The 21093-nt window shown below is 47.5% G+C and overlaps 1 protein-coding gene across 1 annotated transcript in view; it reads right to left on the bottom strand.

Annotated features, from left to right (window-relative positions):
- The window catches only part of LOC140398422 (tumor necrosis factor receptor superfamily member 16-like), a 206262-nt gene that overhangs the window by 18209 nt on the left and 166960 nt on the right, over window positions 1–21093 (bottom strand). The window contains exons 4-5 of the mRNA XM_072487093.1: window positions 18600–18798; window positions 17020–17192 (exon numbers count right to left, since the gene is read on the bottom strand). Of these exons, the coding sequence (XP_072343194.1) occupies window positions 17020–17192; window positions 18600–18798 (372 nt within the window). The remainder of the gene's footprint in view (window positions 1–17019; window positions 17193–18599; window positions 18799–21093) is intronic.

The raw sequence follows: 21093 nt of genomic DNA, 5'->3' as shown, positions 1-21093 counted from the left end.
ATTGTATACATGTTCAAAGCCCTTGTGGCCTGTGCCACTCCGATGCTCCTGCATTAGGTCCAATTTCAGAACTCATTTCAGAATTTCAGAGGGCAGCATGGTAGCACAGTGGTTAGCACTGTGGCTTCACAGTGCCAGGGTCCCAGGTTCGATTCCAGCTTGGCTCACTGTGAGGAGTCTGCACGTTCTCCCCGTGTCTGCGTGGGTTTCCTCCGGGTGCTCAGGTTTTCTCCCACTTATGGACGTGCAGTTAGTTAATTTGGACATTCTGAATTCTCCCTCTGTGTACCCGAACAGGTGCCGTAGTGTGGTGACTAAGGGATTTTCACAGTAACGCCATTGCAATTTAAGCCTACTTGTGACAATAAAGATTATAATTAAGAACAACAATTCTTTCATTTATCATGAATGCTGCAGTTGCCATGGGGAAAACTACAGGTTTGAATCATAGAACATAGAATTTATAGTATAGAAGGAGGCCATTCGGCCCTTCGAGTCTGCACTGGCCCTTGGAAAGAACACCCCCACCCTATCCTTGTAACCCAGTAACCCCACTTGCTCAGTAACCCAGTATCCCCGTAACCCAGTAACCCCACGGGTGCTCCAGTTTCCTCCCACAGTCCAAAGATGTGCAAGTTAGGTGGATTGGCCATGATAAATTGCCCTTAGGTTAGATGGGGTTGCTGGGTTATGGGGATAGGGTGGAGGTGTGGCCTTAGGTAGCGTGCTCTTTCCAAGAGCCGGTGCAGACTCGATGGGCCGAATGGCCTCCTCCTGCATTGTAAATTCTATGATTCTTTCAGTTCTTCTTAAAGAAGGAAAAGCAGGAAATGTCAGCTGAATAGCTGACCATCAATTTGGGAGCCTCACACACGCCCGACACGCCTGGCCCAGCTTGATTCTCTTTGGGACTTTAAGTGGCTGAATCCCAACTCAACAGTGCTGCCAGCGCCAGTGGGAAACACAGTGGTTTTCCCTCTGGCCACAGCACTTTGTAGAATCATAGAATCCCTACAGTGCAGAAGGAGGCCATTCAGCCCATTGAGACTCACTGACGCTTCAAATGAACACTCCACCCATGTCCACTCCTCTGTCCACCCCGTCTTAGCCCCGTAACCCCATAATCTATCTTGCACATCCCTGGACACTAAGGGGCAATTTAGCGTGCTCAATCCACCTAATCTGCACATCTTTGGCCTGTGGGAAGAAACCGGAGCATCGAGACAGACGCGGGGAGAATGTGAAAACTCCACACAGACAGTCACCCAAGACCGGAAATTAACCCGAGCCCCTGGCACTCAAGGCAGCAGTGCTAACTACTGTGCCACCATGCCACCACTTAGTTTTTATTTGTTTGAATCATGGCCATTGTCTTGGTCACATTCTTCAATAATTTCTTGTTTACTGCACTGCCCAATGGTATAACTATTGTTAAGGGGCCTAGTAACGACTATAACTCGCGTTTCTCACTCATGCTATTACTATTCTTGTTTGTTTGTTGGATATTTTCAACCCCTTATATGGATAACAAAACCATGGCCAGAATTCGACGCAAACTCCTGCCCCCACTCAGCAGGTTCTGAGGAGGGCGGAAGCATGAAATTGCGTGGACAATATTCCCTCTGGACTCCTGCCCCTTGCAACGATTTTATATTGGGCAGCAGAGTCTCGGACGGAAAGCCTTCCATTGCCCCAATTGAGGCGGCTGGAGGGTGAATGACAGCTTGGGGGTGGAGGGAAACATGGAAATGAAGAATGTTGGGAAGGGAGGGCAGGGGTGCCTCCATCTGAAGTCGCTTTCTGACTGGAGTGCCCTTCCGATAAGGCCCGATGATCTCTTGACATCCCTCAAGCCCCCCTACCATGGTTCCACCCCCCTCACCCCTCTCTCCCAAGAACCATTGCTCCCTTTGCGGCCCCCATGCCTTCCCTACCCTCTGCGCCTTGGGACACCGGCCACTAGCCTGGACCTCCAGTTCCTTCTTCCGGCCACTATTGCTGCAGGTACTAGAGAACAACCGGCCACTCTGATTGGCCAGCAGCTCTCCAAGACAGGACGTCCTCCTGATTGAGGAGCAGAGGTGCTGCTTATTGCTAATCAATGCCAGTTACAGCGCAATCTGGCAGCGGAGCTCTGTAGAGTTCCCGGCCGACTCTTTTGGTGCTCTAAAAGCTCAGACCCATATTTCCTTCCCTCAAAATTTGCTGTTTTCTGCATTATATAATAATAATCATCTTTTTATAATAAACTTTATTGTCACAAGTCGGCTTACATTAACACTGCAATGAAGTTACTGAGAAAAGCCCCCAGTCGTTTATATTGATAAACAATTTAAGAAATAAAAAGAGAGACATTCTGTCTCATTAAATCTGTTAAAGCTAAAAGGTACCAGACTATTGCGGTAGTTTTGTCACACATCGCTGAGGTGGCATCAATAATTTTATCTGGAGTTCCATTTGCCGTCAGAATTTTAAGCATTTGTGGTCCATAGTACCAAGACCTTCTTAAAATGCAGTAATGTGATAACACAGGATAGTCTGCATTCCGTGGGCTTATTGTAGTTCTCCTATAATTGTCCCAACTTAAAATAATGCAAAGTTCAAATGCCCTTTGTTCTGTATGAGCTACAGCTCTGCTGCATTTTGTGGAATGTATTTGCCATTGAGTCAGCAGATAGCCTACATTCATCACCTCCATTCACTAATTTGTTCTGTTGGTCCGATACAATAGGAAAGAAAAATGTTTTTCTAAAATCCAAGTAGCTTTTCAAACTCTCAGTGTGGCAAATCTACTAATCTCATCTTGCCCATTGCAAGGAGCTTGGATTTGAAATAGGTCAACAATCCTGTGGGGTCAGATCTGTGCTCCATATTCCTGGTTTAACAGTTAGCATTTATAAGGCAAAGGCCGTCAGTAGGTTTTCAGTCAAAACTTTCAACATACTTTGGGGTGAAATATTTAATCAGATATTCATGTACACAGGAGATATGTTGTTACATTGTAACGGATTCATTAAAAAAAATGTAGCATTATTCCAGTGTGTTTAAATTCGTTTCAGTGAGATTAGTCATAAGCTACACATGGGACAAGGTGTTTGATATTAAATATCGCAGTTAATTATCTTTCTTTTACTCAATGGGACTGCAGTATTGATTGAAATGTCTCATTCTTTTACAAAACTTCCAATGTTCGATTGAGAATTATGAAGGCCGATAAATGAGAATGCTTTTCTTTGTTTTACATGTTCATCCAAGTGATCGATATTAAAGTTGGGAAATGAAACACTTCCCTATTTCTGGGGCCTGTTGTCAGTATTGGGTACCTCCAGATTAGATATAATACAGCCAACTGCAGAGTACAGCACTTACCATTTGGCAAGCAATGTGCTCAGCCCGAACCTTAAGAGCTGAATTTAATAGCCTCGAGAGTGACATTTTTTATTTCTCAAGCCAGCTACCCTTGAAACTGTTCTGAGTAAGATAGCCAATCTGTTGTGCTGCTCGCAGAAAAATACATTTCACTGTACCTAGGTACAAATCCAAATAATATTAAATTGGTGGGGGGGGGGGGAAGAGAGCAGTTTTGTGCTGTGCTTGCATGTACATTGAGGATTTGATTGAAACATCTTGTTCACCTTTCACGTAGGACTCTCTACATCCAGCAGCAGCACCGAGAGATAGCCTTCATTTTATGGGCTGGATTCAAACCACGTCATTCACCTCCAGGACTATTATGCCAGGCAGTCCCAGCAACGACGAAGCTTACATCATATACTTTCCACCAATCTTTACACGCATTGACGGGACATTTGCGAGCCTAGGGGCACTGGAGGAGAAATTTGAGTTCCCCCCGGGAAATGCCTTTAGATATATGCAGGTGAGGGCTTTTGTGAGGCGACAGGTGAGGGAATTCCCGTTGCTCCCGGCACAAGAAATTCAAGACAGGGTGATCTCGGGTGTATGGGTCGGGGAGGGCAAAGTGTCGGCAATACACCAGGAGATGAAAGAAGAGGGGGAAGCGCTAGTAGAAGAGTTGAAGGGTAAATGGGAGGAGGAGCTGGGGGAGGAGATTGAGGAAGGTTTGTGGGCTGATGCCCTAGGTAGGGTTAATTCCTCCTCCTCGTGTGCCAGGCTCAGCCTGATACAATTTAAGGTGGTTCACAGAGCTCACTTGATGGGGGCGAGGTTGAGTAGGTTCTTTGGGGTAGAGGGCAGATGTGGAACGTGCTCAGGGAGCCCGGCGAACCATGTCCATATGTTTTGGTCATGCCCGGCACTGGAGGGGTTCTGGAGAGGAGTGGCGGGAGCGATATCTCAGGTGGTGAAAGTCCGGGTCAAGCCAAGCTGGGGGCTAGCAATATTTGGAGTAGTGGACGAGCCGGGAGTGCAGGAGGCGAAAGAGGCCAGCATTCTGGCCTTTGCGTCCCGAGTAGCACGGCGAAGGATCTTGCTAATGTGGAAGGAGGCGAAGCCCCCCAGCGTGGTGGCCTGGATAAACGACATGGCTGGGTTCATTAAGCTAGAGAGGATAAAGTTTGCCTTGAGAGGGTCTGCGCAGGGGTTCTACAGGCGGTGGCAACCGTTCCTAGACTATCTCGCGGAGCGTTAGAGGAAGGTCGGTCAGCAGCAGCAGCAACCCGGGGGGGTATATATCTTGCCATGTATATATCTTGCTCAGTGCGATTGTATGTTATTTGTTACGGGGGGGGGGGGTTATTGTTTGTAAGGGAGAAAAATTGTGTTGTTAAAAAACTTTAATAAATATATTTTTGAAAAAAACAATCTTTACATGCCGAGATTTTACGCTGGGATTTCAGATCCCGCCAAAGTCAATGGATTTTTGAGAAGCTCGCCACATTTTACAGCCCTGTCCCCACCTAGACGAGGCTATTAATTCCGCCCCTTATCTCTGTGCTTATTATGCAAACTACCAATATAATCTTGTCACACTCACCTGACGGGAGATGCATTGCAGTGCCACCACTTCTAGGAGGGTGGAATTACAATGTGACAGAGGCAGTTTCCATGAGAAAGGTGGGCAGAGGAGTTTATGATAATGATGCAATAAGGACATAATGTATAACATTAATGTGGGAAATGATTTAAACCTACATATCTTAGTCTAATTATCCCACCTCCACTAACTCCACTTCATCTGAAATCTACACTTTGTCTTCACGCTGTGCAATATTACAGAACATTGACATATAACGGACGCTATTCTCCTCTCCCACGCCGGGTGGGAGAATCGCCGGGGCGCCGCGCGAATCGCGCCAAGCCGCCCTGACCCCTGCACGCGATTCTCCCACCCCCCCCCCGGAAACAAGCGGCGCGCGATTTGCACCGGGCCGCTCGGAGAACCGGCGAGCGGCGATTCTCTGGCCCGGATGGGCCGAGCGACCGCTACGACACGAACAGTTCCCGCCGGCGCCGTCCACCCCTGGTCGCTGCTGGCGGGAACTCTGTGGGAACGCTGGGGGGGGGGGGGGGGGGCGGCCTGTAGGGGGGGGCTCATTCTCCGGGGTGGTCTCCGATGGGGTCTGGCCCGCGATTGGGGCCCACCGATCGGCGGGCCAGCCTCTCCCCCCCCGGGCCTACCTCCTTCCACGCCCGGCCCCAGGACACTGACTCCATGTTGGTGAGGGGCCGGCATGCGTAAGACGTTCCCCGCGCATGCGCAGGATGGTGCCGCCCAGCAGGATTGGGCTGCCCCAACTGCGCATGTGCGGGTTGGCGCGGCGCCCATTTGGCGCCACCTAAGGACGCTGGAGCGGTTCACACTGCTCCATTGCTGTGCTGGCCCCCACAATAGGTCATGTCCGGGCTCTGTTTGCGCCGTCGTGAAACGCAACGGCGTTCACGGCGGCGCGAACACTTGGCCTCAATATCGGAGAATCGTCCCCAACATTAGGGATAAATGTTGGACTGTTATCTGCTCTGACCATTAATATGTGCTTTATGAGAAAAGATTTGCGTGAAGAAATTCATATGTACTGCATCTTTGGGGAGACTTATGTTGATTCCCCTGGAGCAGGTGGAGCCATGCAACAATACAAGCTGTGCAACCATGCAATATAGTTCACTGATATCCTTGAAGAACACGAGGTCGGTCATACAGGGAGCAACCTGCAGCATTGTTTGTCCCTAGGAAATCGATATAGTCTGCACAATATTAATAGAAGCAGCGCTATGCAAACACATTTCTCCCCTTAGACTCTTCAACTTTGGAATCTGAGGTGGTTTTACAGAGTTATTTAATATATTAAGTGGAATAGAAAACCTAATGATGGCGGAGGCGGTGGCACAGTGGTATTGTCACGAGTAATCCAGAGACCCAGTGCAAATACTGGGGACTGGAGTACAAATTCCATCAGGGCAGATGGTGGAATTGGAATTCAATTAAAAATATGGGGCAGGATTCTCCCCTACCCGGCGGGGCGGGGGGTCCCGGCGCCGAGGAGTGGCGTGAACCACTCCGGCGTCGGGCCACCCCAAAGGTGCGGAATCCTCCGCACCTTCAGGGGCTAGGCCGGCGACGGGGTGTTTTGCGCCACGCCGGCCGGTGGGGAAGGGGCTTGGCGCCACACCAACTGGCGCTGAAGGGCCTCCGGCGGCCGGCGGAGTGTGCTGGCGTCATCCCAGCGCATGCACAGGGGGGATTATCTCCATGTCGGCCATGGCGGAGGACCATAGCGGTCGATATGGAACAATAGAGTGCCCCCACGGCACGGGCCCGCTCGTGGGTCGGTGGGCCCTGATCGTGGGACAGGCCACCATGGGGCCCCCCCCCCCCCGGGGCCAGTTCCCCCCGCGCTCCCCCGAGGCCGCTCGCGCAGCCAAGTCCCGCCGGCAAATACCTGGTGTAACATACGCCGGCAGGACTGACAAAACGGGCAGCCACTCCGCCCATCGCGGGCCGGAGAATTGCCGGGGGGGGGGGGGAGGCGCTGCTAGCGGCCGCCGCGATTCCCGCCCCCGCCAAATCCCCGGCGCCGGCGAATTCGGCAGCTGGCGGGGGCAGGATTCACGCCGCCCTCCGGCGATTCTCCGACCTGGCAGGCGGTCAGAGAATCCCGTTCATGGAATTTAAAGTCTAACGATGACCATAAAACCATTGTTGATTGTCATTAAAACTTACCTGGTTTACTAATGTTCTTTAGGGAAGGAAATCTGCCATCTTTACCTGGTCTGGCCTGCATGTGATTCCATATTCACAGCAAAGTGGTTGACTCTTAAAAATGCAGGCAGTTGGGGATGGGCAATAAATGCTGGCCCAGCCAGCGACACCAACATCTCATGAACGAATAAAGAAAAAATATTATTATTTTCAGTTAAGCCCACAAATGGAAGACAAGATGACTTGGGTGCAAAATATTAAAAGGCAATTTCAGGACAAACAACAGCAGGCATGTTCTCATGGAGTGATTGATACCTGAATTGTCTTCCAGGCAAGCCAGGAGAGTCCTAGGAAAAGGAAATGCTTACTTTTGAAGTTAAGATCAGGCACTCGGGAGTTCAGGAACTAAAGTTCCCAGTGCGCCTCAGACGTCTCTGCACATGCCAGCCCTGGAATGGCCGCACATGCGTTGTTCATTCTTGATGCATTCTTAAGCTTCTGCACATGGGCCAGCCGGAGATTGGTCACTCATGTGCAGTTTGTACATATTCTTGTCCTCAGGCCAATAAAGGGCCCTGTGCACGTGTGCAATTCATTTTATTTTATCTGTTCAAGTTGAGAAGGCAGCCTTGCGCCTGTGCAGGGGGGGAACGAAAAACCCAAGGGGAAACGTAGTGAAAAAAAGATCCGGTGATCGAGAAGAGAAATTAAGAAAGTACCAGAAGAAGCAGGACAAGAGTGGGACAGGATGAGAGCAGGTCCCAAAACAAAGAAGAAAGGCCCAAAAACCAGGACAGAAAGAGGTTTCAGGAAGACAGTCAAGTTAAGGGACAAGAACAGGAATCTCACCAGGTCCGTAAAATGAAATTAAAATTAAGGCGCTGAAAAAAAAGTACTTTGAATCAAAGAGATAGAGCTGCAAAGAGCAGACTTAAAGCAAAGTGGGCTTGAGAGATGCCAGAAGACTCAAGGAGACAGGCAAAGGTTAGCGACTTCTTACCACAAGCCTTTGTAGCAGTGAAATTCTGCTTGGCATGGCTGAATCTGAAAGTGTGCGTGGAAGGCTAACTTTGAATGCACAGAGATATCCTGGGGGCACGGAATTTCAGAAGGAGGTATTGAAACCCTGGAGGAGGATCCTTGTTGAAGATATGTGGGAGAAAGCATAATTTGGAAGAGAATTCCAAGGTGAGTTCTTCGAGCATGGCGATTGGAAACCCTCGTGAGGAGCACAGACCAATTGGTGTGACAAGCATCTGGGGAAGGGGAAGGGGGGGTTTATGAGAACTCCATGGAAGTTCCTTTGGTGGCATAGAATCATAGAATTTACAGTGCCGAAGGAGGCCATTCACCCCATCGAGTCTGCACCGGCCCTTGGAAAGAGCACCCTACCCAAGCCCACATCTCCACCCTATCCCCTAACCCAGTAATCCCACTTAACCTTTTTGGACACCATGGGCAATTTAGCATAGCCAATCCACCTAGCCAGCACATCTTTGGACTGTGGGAGGAAACCGGAGCACCTGGAGGAAACCCACGCAGACAGGGGGAGAACATGCAGACTCTGCGCAGACAGTGACCCAAGCCTAGAATTGAACCTAGGACCCTGGAACTGTGAAGCAACTGTGCTAACCACTATGCTACCATGCTGCATCTATCACTAGCTTTTGGAGTGTGGTGTATCTGACCATAGTTAACCTATTAGTTTACATATACTGCATACTTACTGTAAGTATTAGAATATAAGATTGATACTGTAAATTGTGTTATCTTTACGAATTTGTATGGATCTCTAAATGGTATTGTTGTGGGGGTGAAGGAATAGTGTAATATAGTTCTTTTTTCTTGTTCAATAAATATTTTATTCTTTTGTTAAAAGTACCTTACCAGACTCCTGTTAATGTGCTTAGCTGCAGCCCTCCACATTTTTAAACAAAAAATATAATCTATCAAGCTAAGTGTCACCCTGGGATCTGACATGTCCAGTAGGAATATCAGTTGGGATCAGAACAATACTTATGTTTTTGTACTTATATTTTGTAAATTTCATTTGTGCTATCTGCATTTAGATTATGTATAAGTTTATAAAGTGTTTTTATTGATGCTGTAGTCCCACTGGCATATAAAACCTGAATTGGGACATTAAAATCTGTTGCTATCTTCAGTTTAAACTTAATGCTAAATTAATCCACATGGAGCCAAAGGAAAAAAAATTTAGGCATGATGTAGATATCAAGAAAGAAAGCCGGATAGGAAAAGAGTACTGCAGTTAATGAGGCCCTTGGAAAGTAGGTTAGAGTAGTTTACAGTTAGTACAAATTGGACAATTGTCCAGCATGCCAAGATTTGTTTGAAACAAAACTAACAGGATTATAGCACAGTGCTCAAATGTTCCTACAGGCATTGCATTACCCTCTCCCCGCACATATATAGAATTGTTTTTAATTCTAGGTTTTTGCTGTTTTTTGTTTTTAGTATATCCTGGCTCAGTCTTGCTTCCCAAGATCTCTTACTGCTTGTAGCTTTAAGTGGAACGATGGGTAGCCTAGTTCCAAAACATATCCCTGTATCATTTTCATAATGTAATGATTGTAGCTCCTGTCTGAAAATTGCAGTATTCAAACCATAATTGGGAACATCACTGTCAAACTTTCAGTGTGCTGCTGCCAATTTAGCCCAGGTTTTGCTTTGGCGGTCTCCCTGCGGGTTGCATCACTGGCCAAACATCGTCAATCAGGAAGAAAGACAATTCTATAACACTTTATCACATCACAGTCCAAAGATGTGCAGGCACTTCAAATTCATGAAGTGCAGGATTTGTTATGTAAGCACTGGTTGCTCTCAAACAATATCATAATGGTGACAAGAGCTGGGACAACAGCCCAGCGTGAATTGCATAAAAATGCTGATCCAAGTATAATAGTCTCTATTTTATCATTTTTTCAATGCTCAACATGCTGAATTTCGACAATCACCCAGTGTCCACCCAAAGTAGTCGAGCTTTTTAAAATAATAATAATTCTTCAATCTCCTGAGGGCAGATTAAAGGTAAAACCTCATCACGACATTATATATCCTTCATCTGCTGTCTTCCTTGGTAATGACGCCTCTATTATTGCAGCAAACCAAGAACAATCTTGTTCCACGCAGCATTTATGGGAAACCTCCTGAATACCACCTGCCCAGCAGAGACAGTAAATTGCATCATACATTAGACATTGTGGAATTAATTCAAGCTTTGTGGGTTAGAATGGAAGAGTGTTGCAACACCATCAATGACAGGAACTCACTTCATCTTCGCCAGGAGTAAAGGATCAGTGAATCCACTTTGTAATCTTCGTGTTTATCCTTCCTAATTCTCCAACCCATTCTTCAATAAAAACCTGTTCAACTTCTATTTTGTAAGCCATGCCATTTTTATAGCAGAAACACTTATCCTGTTATCTTCGTTTGACGTATTTGCAAAAGGCTTGATCAGATGTTCTTGGGAGGTTTAAATAGGGCCAATTATCTTTTTAGTATGTTCAATTTATATATCCTTGTGGTTCACTTTGCACAACCGTGTGCAAGAATGAGCTGATAAATCTGAAATTGATGAGGTTTCTCAACACTCACTCACATAATTTTAATGAATAATAAACCGGGGATTTACAGTCAAACTTGGTTCAGAAACTCTGCTGAACGTTTGGCGTGAATCCCGCCCCCGCAGATTGCCGAAGTCTCTGGCACCGGGGGCGAAATTCTCCGGAAAAGGCGCGATGTCCGCCGACTGGCGCCCAAAACGGCGCAAATCAGACTGGCATCGCGCCGCCCCAAAGGTGCGGAATGCTCCGCATCTTTGGGGGCCGAGCCCCAACATTGAGGGGCTAGGCCGGCGCCGGATGAATTTCCGCCCCGCCAGCTGGCGGAAAAGGCCTTTGGTGCCCCGCCAGCTGGCGCGGAAATGACATCTCCGGGCGGCGCATACGCAGGAGCGTCAGCGGCCGCTGACGGCATTCCCGCGCATGCACAGTGGACGGAGTCTCTTCCGCCTCCGCCATGGTGGAGACCGTGGCGGAGGCGGAAGGGAAAGAGTGCCCCCACGGCACAGGCCCGCCCGCGTATTGATGGGCCCCGATCGCGGGCCAGGCCACCGTGGGGGCACCCCCCGGGGCCAGATCGACCTGCGCCCCGCCCAGGACCCCGGAGCCTCCCCACGCCGCCTTGTCCCGCCGGTAAGGTAGGTGGTTTAATTTACACCGGCGGGACAGGCATTTTAGCGGCGGGACTTCGGCCCATCCGGGCTGGAGAATCGAGCGGGTAGGCCCGCTAACCGGCGCGCGCGATACCCGCCCCCGCCAAATCTCCAGTGCCGGAGACTTCGGCAACCGGCGGGGGCGGGATTCACGCCGGCCCCGGCGATTCTCTGACCCGGCGGGGGGTCGGAGAATCTCACTCCGGATATTCGGGGGGGCCGGGAATCGGGCCGCGCCGGTTGGCGGGCCCCCCCGCGCGATTCTCTAGCACAGATGGGCCGAAGTCCCGCCGCTAAAATGCCTGTCCCGCTGGCGTAAATTAAACCACCTACCTTACCGGCGGGACAAGGCGGCGCGGGCGGGCTCCGGGGTCCTGGGGGGGGGGGAGCGGGGCGATCTGGCCCCGGGGGGTGCCCCCACGGTGGCCTGGCCCGCGATCGGGGCCCACCGATCCGCGGGCGGGCCTGTGCCGTGGGGGCACTCTTTTCCTTCCGCCTTCGCCACGGTCTCCACCATGGCGGAGGCGGAAGAGACTCCCTCCCCAGCACATGTGCGGTAATGCCGTCAGCGGCCGCTGATGCTCCCGCGCATGCGCCGCCCAGAGATGTCATTTCCGCGCCAGCTGGCGGGGCACCAAAGGCCTTTTCCGCCAGCTGGCGGGGCGGAAATTCGTCCAGCGCCGGCCTAGCCCCTCAAGGTTGGGGCTCGGCCCCCAAAGATGCGGAGCATTCCGCACCTTTGGGGCGGCGCGATGCCCGTCTGATTTGCGCCGTTTTGGGCGCCAGTCGGCGGACATCGCGCCGGATCCGGAGAATTTCGCCCCATATTTGTCATGTTTGATAACATTCCTGTGAAGCACTTTGAGAAGTTATTCTACATTAAACGCACTATATAAAAGCATATTGTCATTGGACAAACTTTTCCTGTCGTTATCGCCGGCGGGAACATCTTGTCCCGCCAATGGCAGCCCCCCTTGCGGGTTTCCCATTAGCAGAGGGTGGGTAGAATGGGAAAACCCATTGGCAGCAGTGGGACCAGATGATCCCGCCGCTGACCAATGGCATGGCACCTTCGCTGCAGCAAAATTGCAGAAAATCCCACTCATTGGGCGGAGTTTTGCGCACGCCTACACAGCATGTTTCACAGAGCCGGCACGTCATTGGCCTCCAGCCGCATCTTCTGGTCCCGCCACTGTCAACGCTGTTTCCCATTGTATGCACCTCCAGCCACTGGGAAATGCAGAGCAGGGGTTCTCCATTGGCGAAACCGGAAGATTCGTTGGCGGGAATGACCGGAAATTCCGGCCATTGTCTTAACTTGAGGCAGGGGATCCCATTGTTCAGACTCACTGACTTGCCAAGTCTGATTTTCAACCAGTCTCATTTTAATTCTTTAAAAATTAAATAGATAAGTGTTTTATGTTTCAGGAGATTGAAATGATTTACAAATTTCAACGCACAACACAGATCATGAAAACATTGAGAATTGTTTTACAGGAACTGGTTTACAGAAATGCCTACTTTGCATTTCATAAATTTATTGTTCTCACCAAAGACAGGCAATTGCACATCCAATGTTGAGGTGTGTCTGTACTTGTCTACTTTTTTTAATGCAGGAATTAGGCTCAGACAGCATTGCCAGGTTAAATTTATCAACCTGTGCCAGTTTCACCGCATTGAGCACATGTCCAGGATGCTGCAGAATGAACTGATAATTCTACTAATTGATTTTTTTAAATCTGAAGCATGACTGGCCCAAAGCTCTTCTGTTTTAATGACATCACAGTGCTGATGAACAATCATGGGCGGGTGTCTCCGGCCTGGGACTCCCGGAATGTGTTCTCCGATGGGACAGAGAATCAGGCCTCAGGGAAGAATCGGGATTGATGAGGGGCGCCAACCCGATCACGATGCTCCGACCACTTGCTGGCGGTGGGAAAAAGGTCCACGCGCACATCAGCGGGAGCATGTAAATAAATGCAAATTGTCTTAATGTCCCTATTGCATCTAGATAGCCATTCCGAGAGCCACTCCCTGATGAGTAATGCATTGCCTGTCCACGCCTCCTCAATCGGACCGCCCCCACGTGCCCTCCCTGTAATAGGGGAACTCCCAAGACCCCTGTAATAGTCCAACTTCACCAAGGACCTCTATAATAGGGGGACCTCCCTAGAGGCCCTGTAATAGGGCTCCTACAGGGCCCCCTATAACTGGGGGCCCCCAGGGAACCCTGTAATAGGGGGACAAGCCCAGGGGTGCCTATAATAGGGGGACACCCAAAGGCCCCCCCACCCCAACACATGTACACACAGACCCCCCCCCCCCCCCCCCGAAATAAGACCCCTGCCTGGAAGCTAAAGAGCAATCCAGACAGGGACAGTGAGAAAAATTACAGCTGAAACGCTTATCTTTCAGCTCCATATGTCTATTCCTGGCAGGCGAGCAACTGTGACCTGCATCTGGTTCCTCCAGATCCATTCGCTGCAAGCCATTCATTGCTTTATGGAAGTGGCTTGTGATTGACATCTTCTAAAAACAATCTGCAGTTTTGAATCATTCATCGCCCTTCAAGGTTCAGTGGCCTAAGTGATGCAACCCCAATGTTCACAAACATTGAACACTTCAAAGAGAGGTAAGTGTATCCCAAGCACTAAGTACATTCAGTCACTCAAGTGTGTGATTTCATTACACTTACCTGTGTTTTATGTGGTCAATTTATACAAACATTGGGATTTCACCACTTAAGCCACTGAAGTGAAGGGAGATGAATGAATCAAAGCTGCAGAAGGTTTGTAGAAGCTGTCAATCACAGACCAATATTAGAAAACTCTAAATGGCTTGCAGCTAATGGATCTCTGGGAACCAGATGCAGGTTAGAGCTGCTCTCCTTCCAGGAATGGATACGTAGAGCTTCAATTTAAGCGTTATAGCTGTAATTCTTCTCACTGTCCCTGTCTTGCATGCTCTCTAGCTTCCAGACACGGGTCTCATTTCTGGGGCGGAGGGGTCGGTGTTGGGAGGGGGGTCTCTTTAGGCAGAGGTTCCATGGAGTGGGTCTCTCTATTACAGGAATCCCTGGGAGGGGGGGTCCACCTACTACAGGGTGTCTGTGCGGTGGTCCCCCTATTACAGGGCTCCCTGTGGGGGTCCCCCGATTACAAAGGTCCCAGTGAGGGCGTCTCCCTTTTACAAGGGTTCTTGGGGGGTGCAGGTTGGGTCACCCCTGCACTTGGGGGTAAGCGGGTGCACCCAGGCAACCCTGGGGTAAGGGGCTGCAATGTGGTGCAGGTGGGGGATTCTGGGCCGATTTGCGATGCGGGGTGGTGGGTGGTCGGCAGCGGGACCTCGCTATTGGGCCACGCACTCAACATGGTGGCTCAATATCAGGATTCCCTGGGAATCCCTCGTATTCCACGCCATGCATAAATTTGCATGGCAAGGAACACTAAATTGCTTAGCGGTTTGCGCGCTTAGAGGCATCGGAAGCTGGTTGCAATTCAGCACCGATAGGAGGACGTAGGCTCCCAAACAGAGAGTTCAGCCCCCTGTTTAAAATCTTGAATGGTGCAATTAACAATAAGCTCCAAGAGATGGATAAATCTGGGGTACAGATGCAAAATCTATTCCTTGGTACTTTTACTTTGACATTTATTAATTTTCTGACCAAATATCACAAGAAATCCAAACGGCATTGGCTGCAATTTAATGGTCATAAAAGCCACGGACGCAATTCCTATAGAACATAGAACATACAGTGCAGAAGGAGGCTATTCGGCCCATCGGGTCTGCACCGGCCCACTTAAGCTCTCACTTCCACCCTATCCCCGTAACCCAATAACCCCTCCTAAACCTTTTGGTCACTGACGGCAATTTATCATGGCCAATCCTCCTAACCTGCACGTCTTCAGACTGTGTGAGGAAACCGGAGCACCCGGAGGAAACCCACGCAGACACGGGGAGAACGTGCAGACTCCACACAAACAGTGACCCAGCGGGGAATATAATGGTGGTTTAATCTCGTGAGGTGCCAAAAAACGATTCTCGACGGCAGGATTTCAGTTTGCGATCTTCCCAGCCCCCCACCGATGAGGTGATTAGGTTCACACCCAGGACAGGTGCAAGATGGATTTGTATGCATTACCATCTCATTAACACATCATCCGCCCTGATTGTATCTTCCCACCCAGCTGACAATATGAAATGCTGGCGATAATCGCTACCGTTCTTGAAAAATGGAAACTTGACAACATTGGAGGCGATTGTGTATGTCACCATATCCACCAGGGAGTCCATGGGAGAGAGGCCACCAGACAGCTTTAACATGGGATGGGGGATGGGGGGGTGGAAAGCAAGTAGAAGATAACTGTCACAGTCTGTGATTGACCTTGTGGGGTCTGTAAGTCCGTTCCCAGAGGTCTGTGAGGTTGGGGAGGCCAAGAGGTTGTGGGACGGCTCTGTAACATTAGATGTGCCATTGCTGTCAACAATCAGTGGAGATGGGCAAGCTAAAAGTGATTAGCAAAGGTGAGTTTAAACACATAGTGAGATCAAATATATACAAACGTCAGTGCTTTATATCCCCAAGTGCTTAATGTCATCCATACCCTCGCTGTGCAACTACAAATTCTTAGGCCTCCTAACCGCATCACTATGTCTAGATGTCTACCCAGAAATCATATCTTGGGTTGAGACATGCTGCTGTTTACCAAGCCCTGCTGCCTGTGTCTTCCGAAGGGCCAGGACCTGGAGGGTCCTGGGCTAATTGCAGGTGGCAAAGGTGTTGTTGTGCCACCTGTTCGGACTAGTGGGCCAGAGGAGCCTTGGTCTCTGGAAGGGGTGCTTCAGATGGACTGGACACTCCCAGGGTCTCCTGCCCGCCTGTGGGTAAATGGTTGCCTTCCTCTCCTCTGCATCATCCAACATCCGTGATAGGGAACCCCACGTGAACTTAGAAGCAGGTTTTCTTGCTGCTGTCCTCCGGATGGCCTGTGGGCAAGTGCTGCTGAGCTGTTTAAATGTGGTGTCCCCTTGATTTAATGTCTCAGGTGAACCCAGGGCAGCCGATTCAGAAACATTACGCCAGGGGAGCGGCGTTATTCCCATTTTAAAAAACCCAAATTTCTAACAATTCCGATCTAGATCATGCCGATGGGACCCGTGGGATTCACTCCAGTATTCACGCTAAAAATGACACTTCGCCAAATGTTGTGAAAATCCCGCCCATTGTCTGTCCCCTCGTGTTAACAAAATGGGCATCAAACCTTTCAACATAAGTTCTAAATAAAATATCCTGCTTTGCATTTACCCATCAAAACTAAAATGCCAAGCCGGAAGAATTTGATGCTCATGGGCAGCAACCTTAATTATTTAAATCATTTCTGAACTTAATGGCATGTGAATTGAATGAATTAGAACATCTGTGCCAATGCCCATTTCTCCCCCCAACGCATTCCAGGTTACAAACAAAAAATATGCTGTGGAATTAAGTATGACTGCTCTTTCAAAGGACGAGCAGAAGCATAATGGGCCAAATCGTCTCCCTCTGTAGTCTAAGTTACTTTGACTGAACATGGTGCAAGTAAAATAGGGATTTACACTCTTTCACTATCTTTGTGATGGTAGTCCTGTAATTATAGTAACTAGTAATTTCTAAACTTCCAACACTCACCTTGGTTCTGTTGTTGCTGCTGTTGCTGCTGTAGTTTCTGCTGTTGCTCCTGTAGGCTCTGACTGTCAACCGAGATTCCACTGTCATTGTGCAGTTTCTCACCCTCTGGAGAGGGTGTCTGGTTCACTGTCCTGTTATTGGCTCCCTGTTTGTTTTGCTTACAGCTGTTCCATCTAAAGAAAACCAAATCAAGAATCGCAATGACTTGAGGAGCATTACAAAGGAACAGGAAGAGAGAGACAGGTTACAGAGAGGGAAACGCATAGGAAATAGTCTCTTCCAAGGAATGAAATAGGAATCAAGCTATCGAAGCTCTGAAGCCATACAATTAAAGCCACTCTAGGGAAGGCACAGAGGGCAGCAAAGATCAACCCAACTCAAGATCACTAAGATTTGAAGATGGGTTTGCATATACCTTTAAAGCATAAACGTAGAGGGAAATTGATAATTTAGATAATTAACAACACTGACAATATGTAAATAAGGCTTGAGGTGTTGGGGTGGTACTAGAGGGTGGTCGTATTTAATGAGAAGATCCAATGTGAGATGCAAGTCGAGAAGTTATACTTTTCTCAGAATGTAATGGATTTATACTGTTTAACAGGGGCAGAACAGGTGGAGAAACTAGAAGGGCAGGGACAGGTGGGAGCTAGAAGAGATTTGACAAAGATGTCACGGGCAGAAGACAAAAGGCATGTTAATAACAGTTTTAAAGACTAAAGAAGGTGTTGATAGTGGCATAAAGTTAAGCTGGCAGGATGTGTTAAAAACCGAACAAGGGTCAGCGCTCTGTGAAAGAAAAGCTGAAGAACAAGTGACAGATGTCATTGTGGGGTGACAGAGGTCGTTGGAACAAAAAAAATTGCTTTAAAAAAAGGGCTCAAGATACAGGAGAGAGTTCATGGCCTGAAGTTGTTGAATTCAATGTTAAGTCCAGAAGACTATAAACTGCCTTTTTCAGAATCCGCACTGGTTTGTTTTCATTATATCAATATAAGCTGTTATTGTTATTCTGAGCAAGAACTAATGGGTTTGGCCCCTCTTGATGCTTCCATGGTTACCTTCGAGGAGGTAGAAAGAAGTCTGCGTTAGAAAATTCTGGAATTGGTAGAGAAGAAGGTACATTGGGTGAGTCCCAACAAAAAAAACAAGGCAAGCACATACGGCCTGATGGTCTTTCCATATCCCTCCAATATAATGAATACATGCACAAGGTGATCAAGAGAGAAATATCCAAAATAGAGTGATGGCCATGGAAAAGGCAGCAGAGAAAAGAATGGGACTACAGCTGTAATGAATAAAGCCTCAAGCTGCCACCAGAAGGCAAAAGGACAAATTAAGAGAGAAGAAATTAATGACTACTCAACTGAAAACAAAGGACGCGAATAAATAATATGACTCCTTAAATGCCACTCCATAATTATATCAACATTCCACAAGCCACACTTTCAAATGTAAAGTATTAGATCACACTGTACTGCATGTTCCAGTTTCATCACACACTCTCCATTCATTGTAGGTTAATAAATAAAGTCAATCATATTCATGCCATTAAAAATTAAGTCATTCAAAGCACCAACCGTTTGAAAGCCACATAGGCCACAAGTCCCACAACAACTGCAGCCAGGATGGAACAGTAAACAGGAATAATGCTGTTGTTGTTGTCTTGCCCAATAAACTGTGGAGAGCTGGGAACAGCGGTGGTGGTCATTATCTCTGTTGTTGGAACTATTTTCGGAGGTGTTGCTGTATTCATCCGAGGGAATCTTGGAGGATAAGCTGTTAAAGAGAGAAAAAATGAGATCCCTTTACTTTTTTTGCGGTAACACGGTAAATGATTTTTTATCATAAAATAATCTACAGAGCGTTGTGAACACATCCCAGTCCATCATGCGCGAACCCACCTCCCATCCATTGACTCTGTCTACGCCTCCCGCTGCCTTGGGAAAGCGGGCAGCATAATTAAAGACACCTCCCACCATGGTTATTCTCTCTTCCAACCTCTTCCATCGAGCAGGAGATACAGAAGTCTGAGAACACGTACTAACAGGTTCAAAAACAGCTTCTTCCCTGCTGTTACCAGACTTTTGAATGGTCCTCTATTGGACTGAACGGATCTCTCAACTCATCTTCTGTACTGCATAGCACTACACTCCGTATGCTTCACCCGATGTCTGTGTCTATGTATTAACATTGTATATTTATCTGATAGTTAGGTACAGATAAGATGGATAAAAAGTTTAATGAAGAAATCCTGGTTGGAAATATCCTTAAATTATTAAGAGTATTTAACTAAATCAAAATACATTAACCATGAGAGTGAGAAAAGCTGAGTACTTGGGAATTGATCAGATAAGACACTCTCACATTTTGCAAGTTGCTTGGAACATATCGCCAATTCAAGGCCAGTGAAATTAGACTCACATGCCTTCCAGGCCTGGACAAGATCTGTTTCCATGGTAACAGTCAGTCAGGGTCATAATAACTTTTCAAAAACTGTGTTAACCTAATTAATGTTAGAGGCGTAATTGCCAAGCCAGGTTATGGAAAAATACAAAATCACACAAAGACTTTTATCTCTTAAATTGACAGACAGACAGTTTGGTCGAATTGAATTAATGATAAATTAGTTAAAGCCAATCACAGCTGTCAAGAGGTTGACCCTTTAAAGATAGTAATCTCCTTAAACGTTCAGTTGGCGGGATGAGAAACCACCTTTTTTCTACTCCGGAATCATTCTTACTTAATCTCTGAAACCTATTCTCTTGCTTGCTTTGCAAATCGCCAGTTTTCTTTTGTTTAAATCACTCAGTCATTTTAATAGTGTGTATTTGATTTGAAGAATTACCGAGTTGTATTTTAGAACTCAACCACTGTATTTGCCAAAGACAATCGATCTGACTATCTTGTTGCTAGTTGGAACTTCCTAAATTCTGTATTGAAAAATAAACTTTATCAGTAGACACTAAAGCTGACGAATAAAGTTTCAAATACTTTCCCAAGAAGCGCAGTCTGAAATCACTGTTATTTGGGAACTAAAAAGGGATAACGTATATCCAGGGTTCTGAATAGACACAGAGATCCATCATTATCATATGACCTATGTTTTTCTTGTGTGAAACAATCTGCCCAGTCTGTATACAGAACAATGCTTTGCACTGTACCTAGGTACATGCGACAATAAAACTAAATCTAAATCTAATCTGCTTTACAAATTCCAAAGTTGTGGATCATTATAAATCCCATATTTTATCATTGACAAACTAAAACTCTGCTAATCATAGTCTCATGATCCTATCTACCTTCAAGTTATCAATGTCACTTCTGTCCATCCAAAACTTCATTCAGAACTCATACTATCCAAATCCCTTAAGTAAAATTGGTGATACAGTGAAGAAATTAGGACATTGAAGAAATTAGGAACACATTTTAAATGTTCGTAACTTTATATCAGTGTAAGATGGTAAAAAGGATGACTTCATAATGGATGATACAGGATGATACAATGTAAAATAATGGGCGGCAGATAGAGTCAATCATTGAATCTCACGATTCCAATCATGTTAATCTGTTTGTGCTTAGGTGATTTTCAATATCAGAACATCTTGTCATTCTGCATTCTCATCTGTGATGAGCAGAGAGTCTTCAGAATGTGATAGAAGAGACAATCATCATCTGTTATCTTTATTGTTGTCAGAAGTAGGCTTACATTAACACTACAAAGAGGTTACTGTGAAAATCCCCTAGTCGCCACACTCCAGCACCTGTTCGGGTACGCTGAGGGAAAATTCAGAATGTCCAATTCACCTCACAAGCACTTGTGACTTGTGGGAGGAAACCGGAGCACCCGGAGGAAACCCACGCAGACACAGGGAGAACGTGCAGACTCCACACAGACAGTGACCCAAGCCAGAATCGAACCTGGGACCCTGAAGCTGTGAAGCAACTGTGCTATCCACTGTGCTACTGTGACACCCAGTGATCATCGTGTTCACAAACATTACAACTGGAGCTGGCTATGATTTCAGTGTGGAAGTGCGATCAGATTAGGAACTACCATTACAAGGTAGCGGG

Source organism: Scyliorhinus torazame, chromosome 21 (assembly GCF_047496885.1).
Source record: "Scyliorhinus torazame isolate Kashiwa2021f chromosome 21, sScyTor2.1, whole genome shotgun sequence".
Taxonomy (NCBI): Eukaryota; Metazoa; Chordata; class Chondrichthyes; order Carcharhiniformes; family Scyliorhinidae; genus Scyliorhinus; species Scyliorhinus torazame.
Note: the sequence above shows the minus strand (reverse complement) of the source record. Positions and strands in the feature narration are given on the sequence as shown.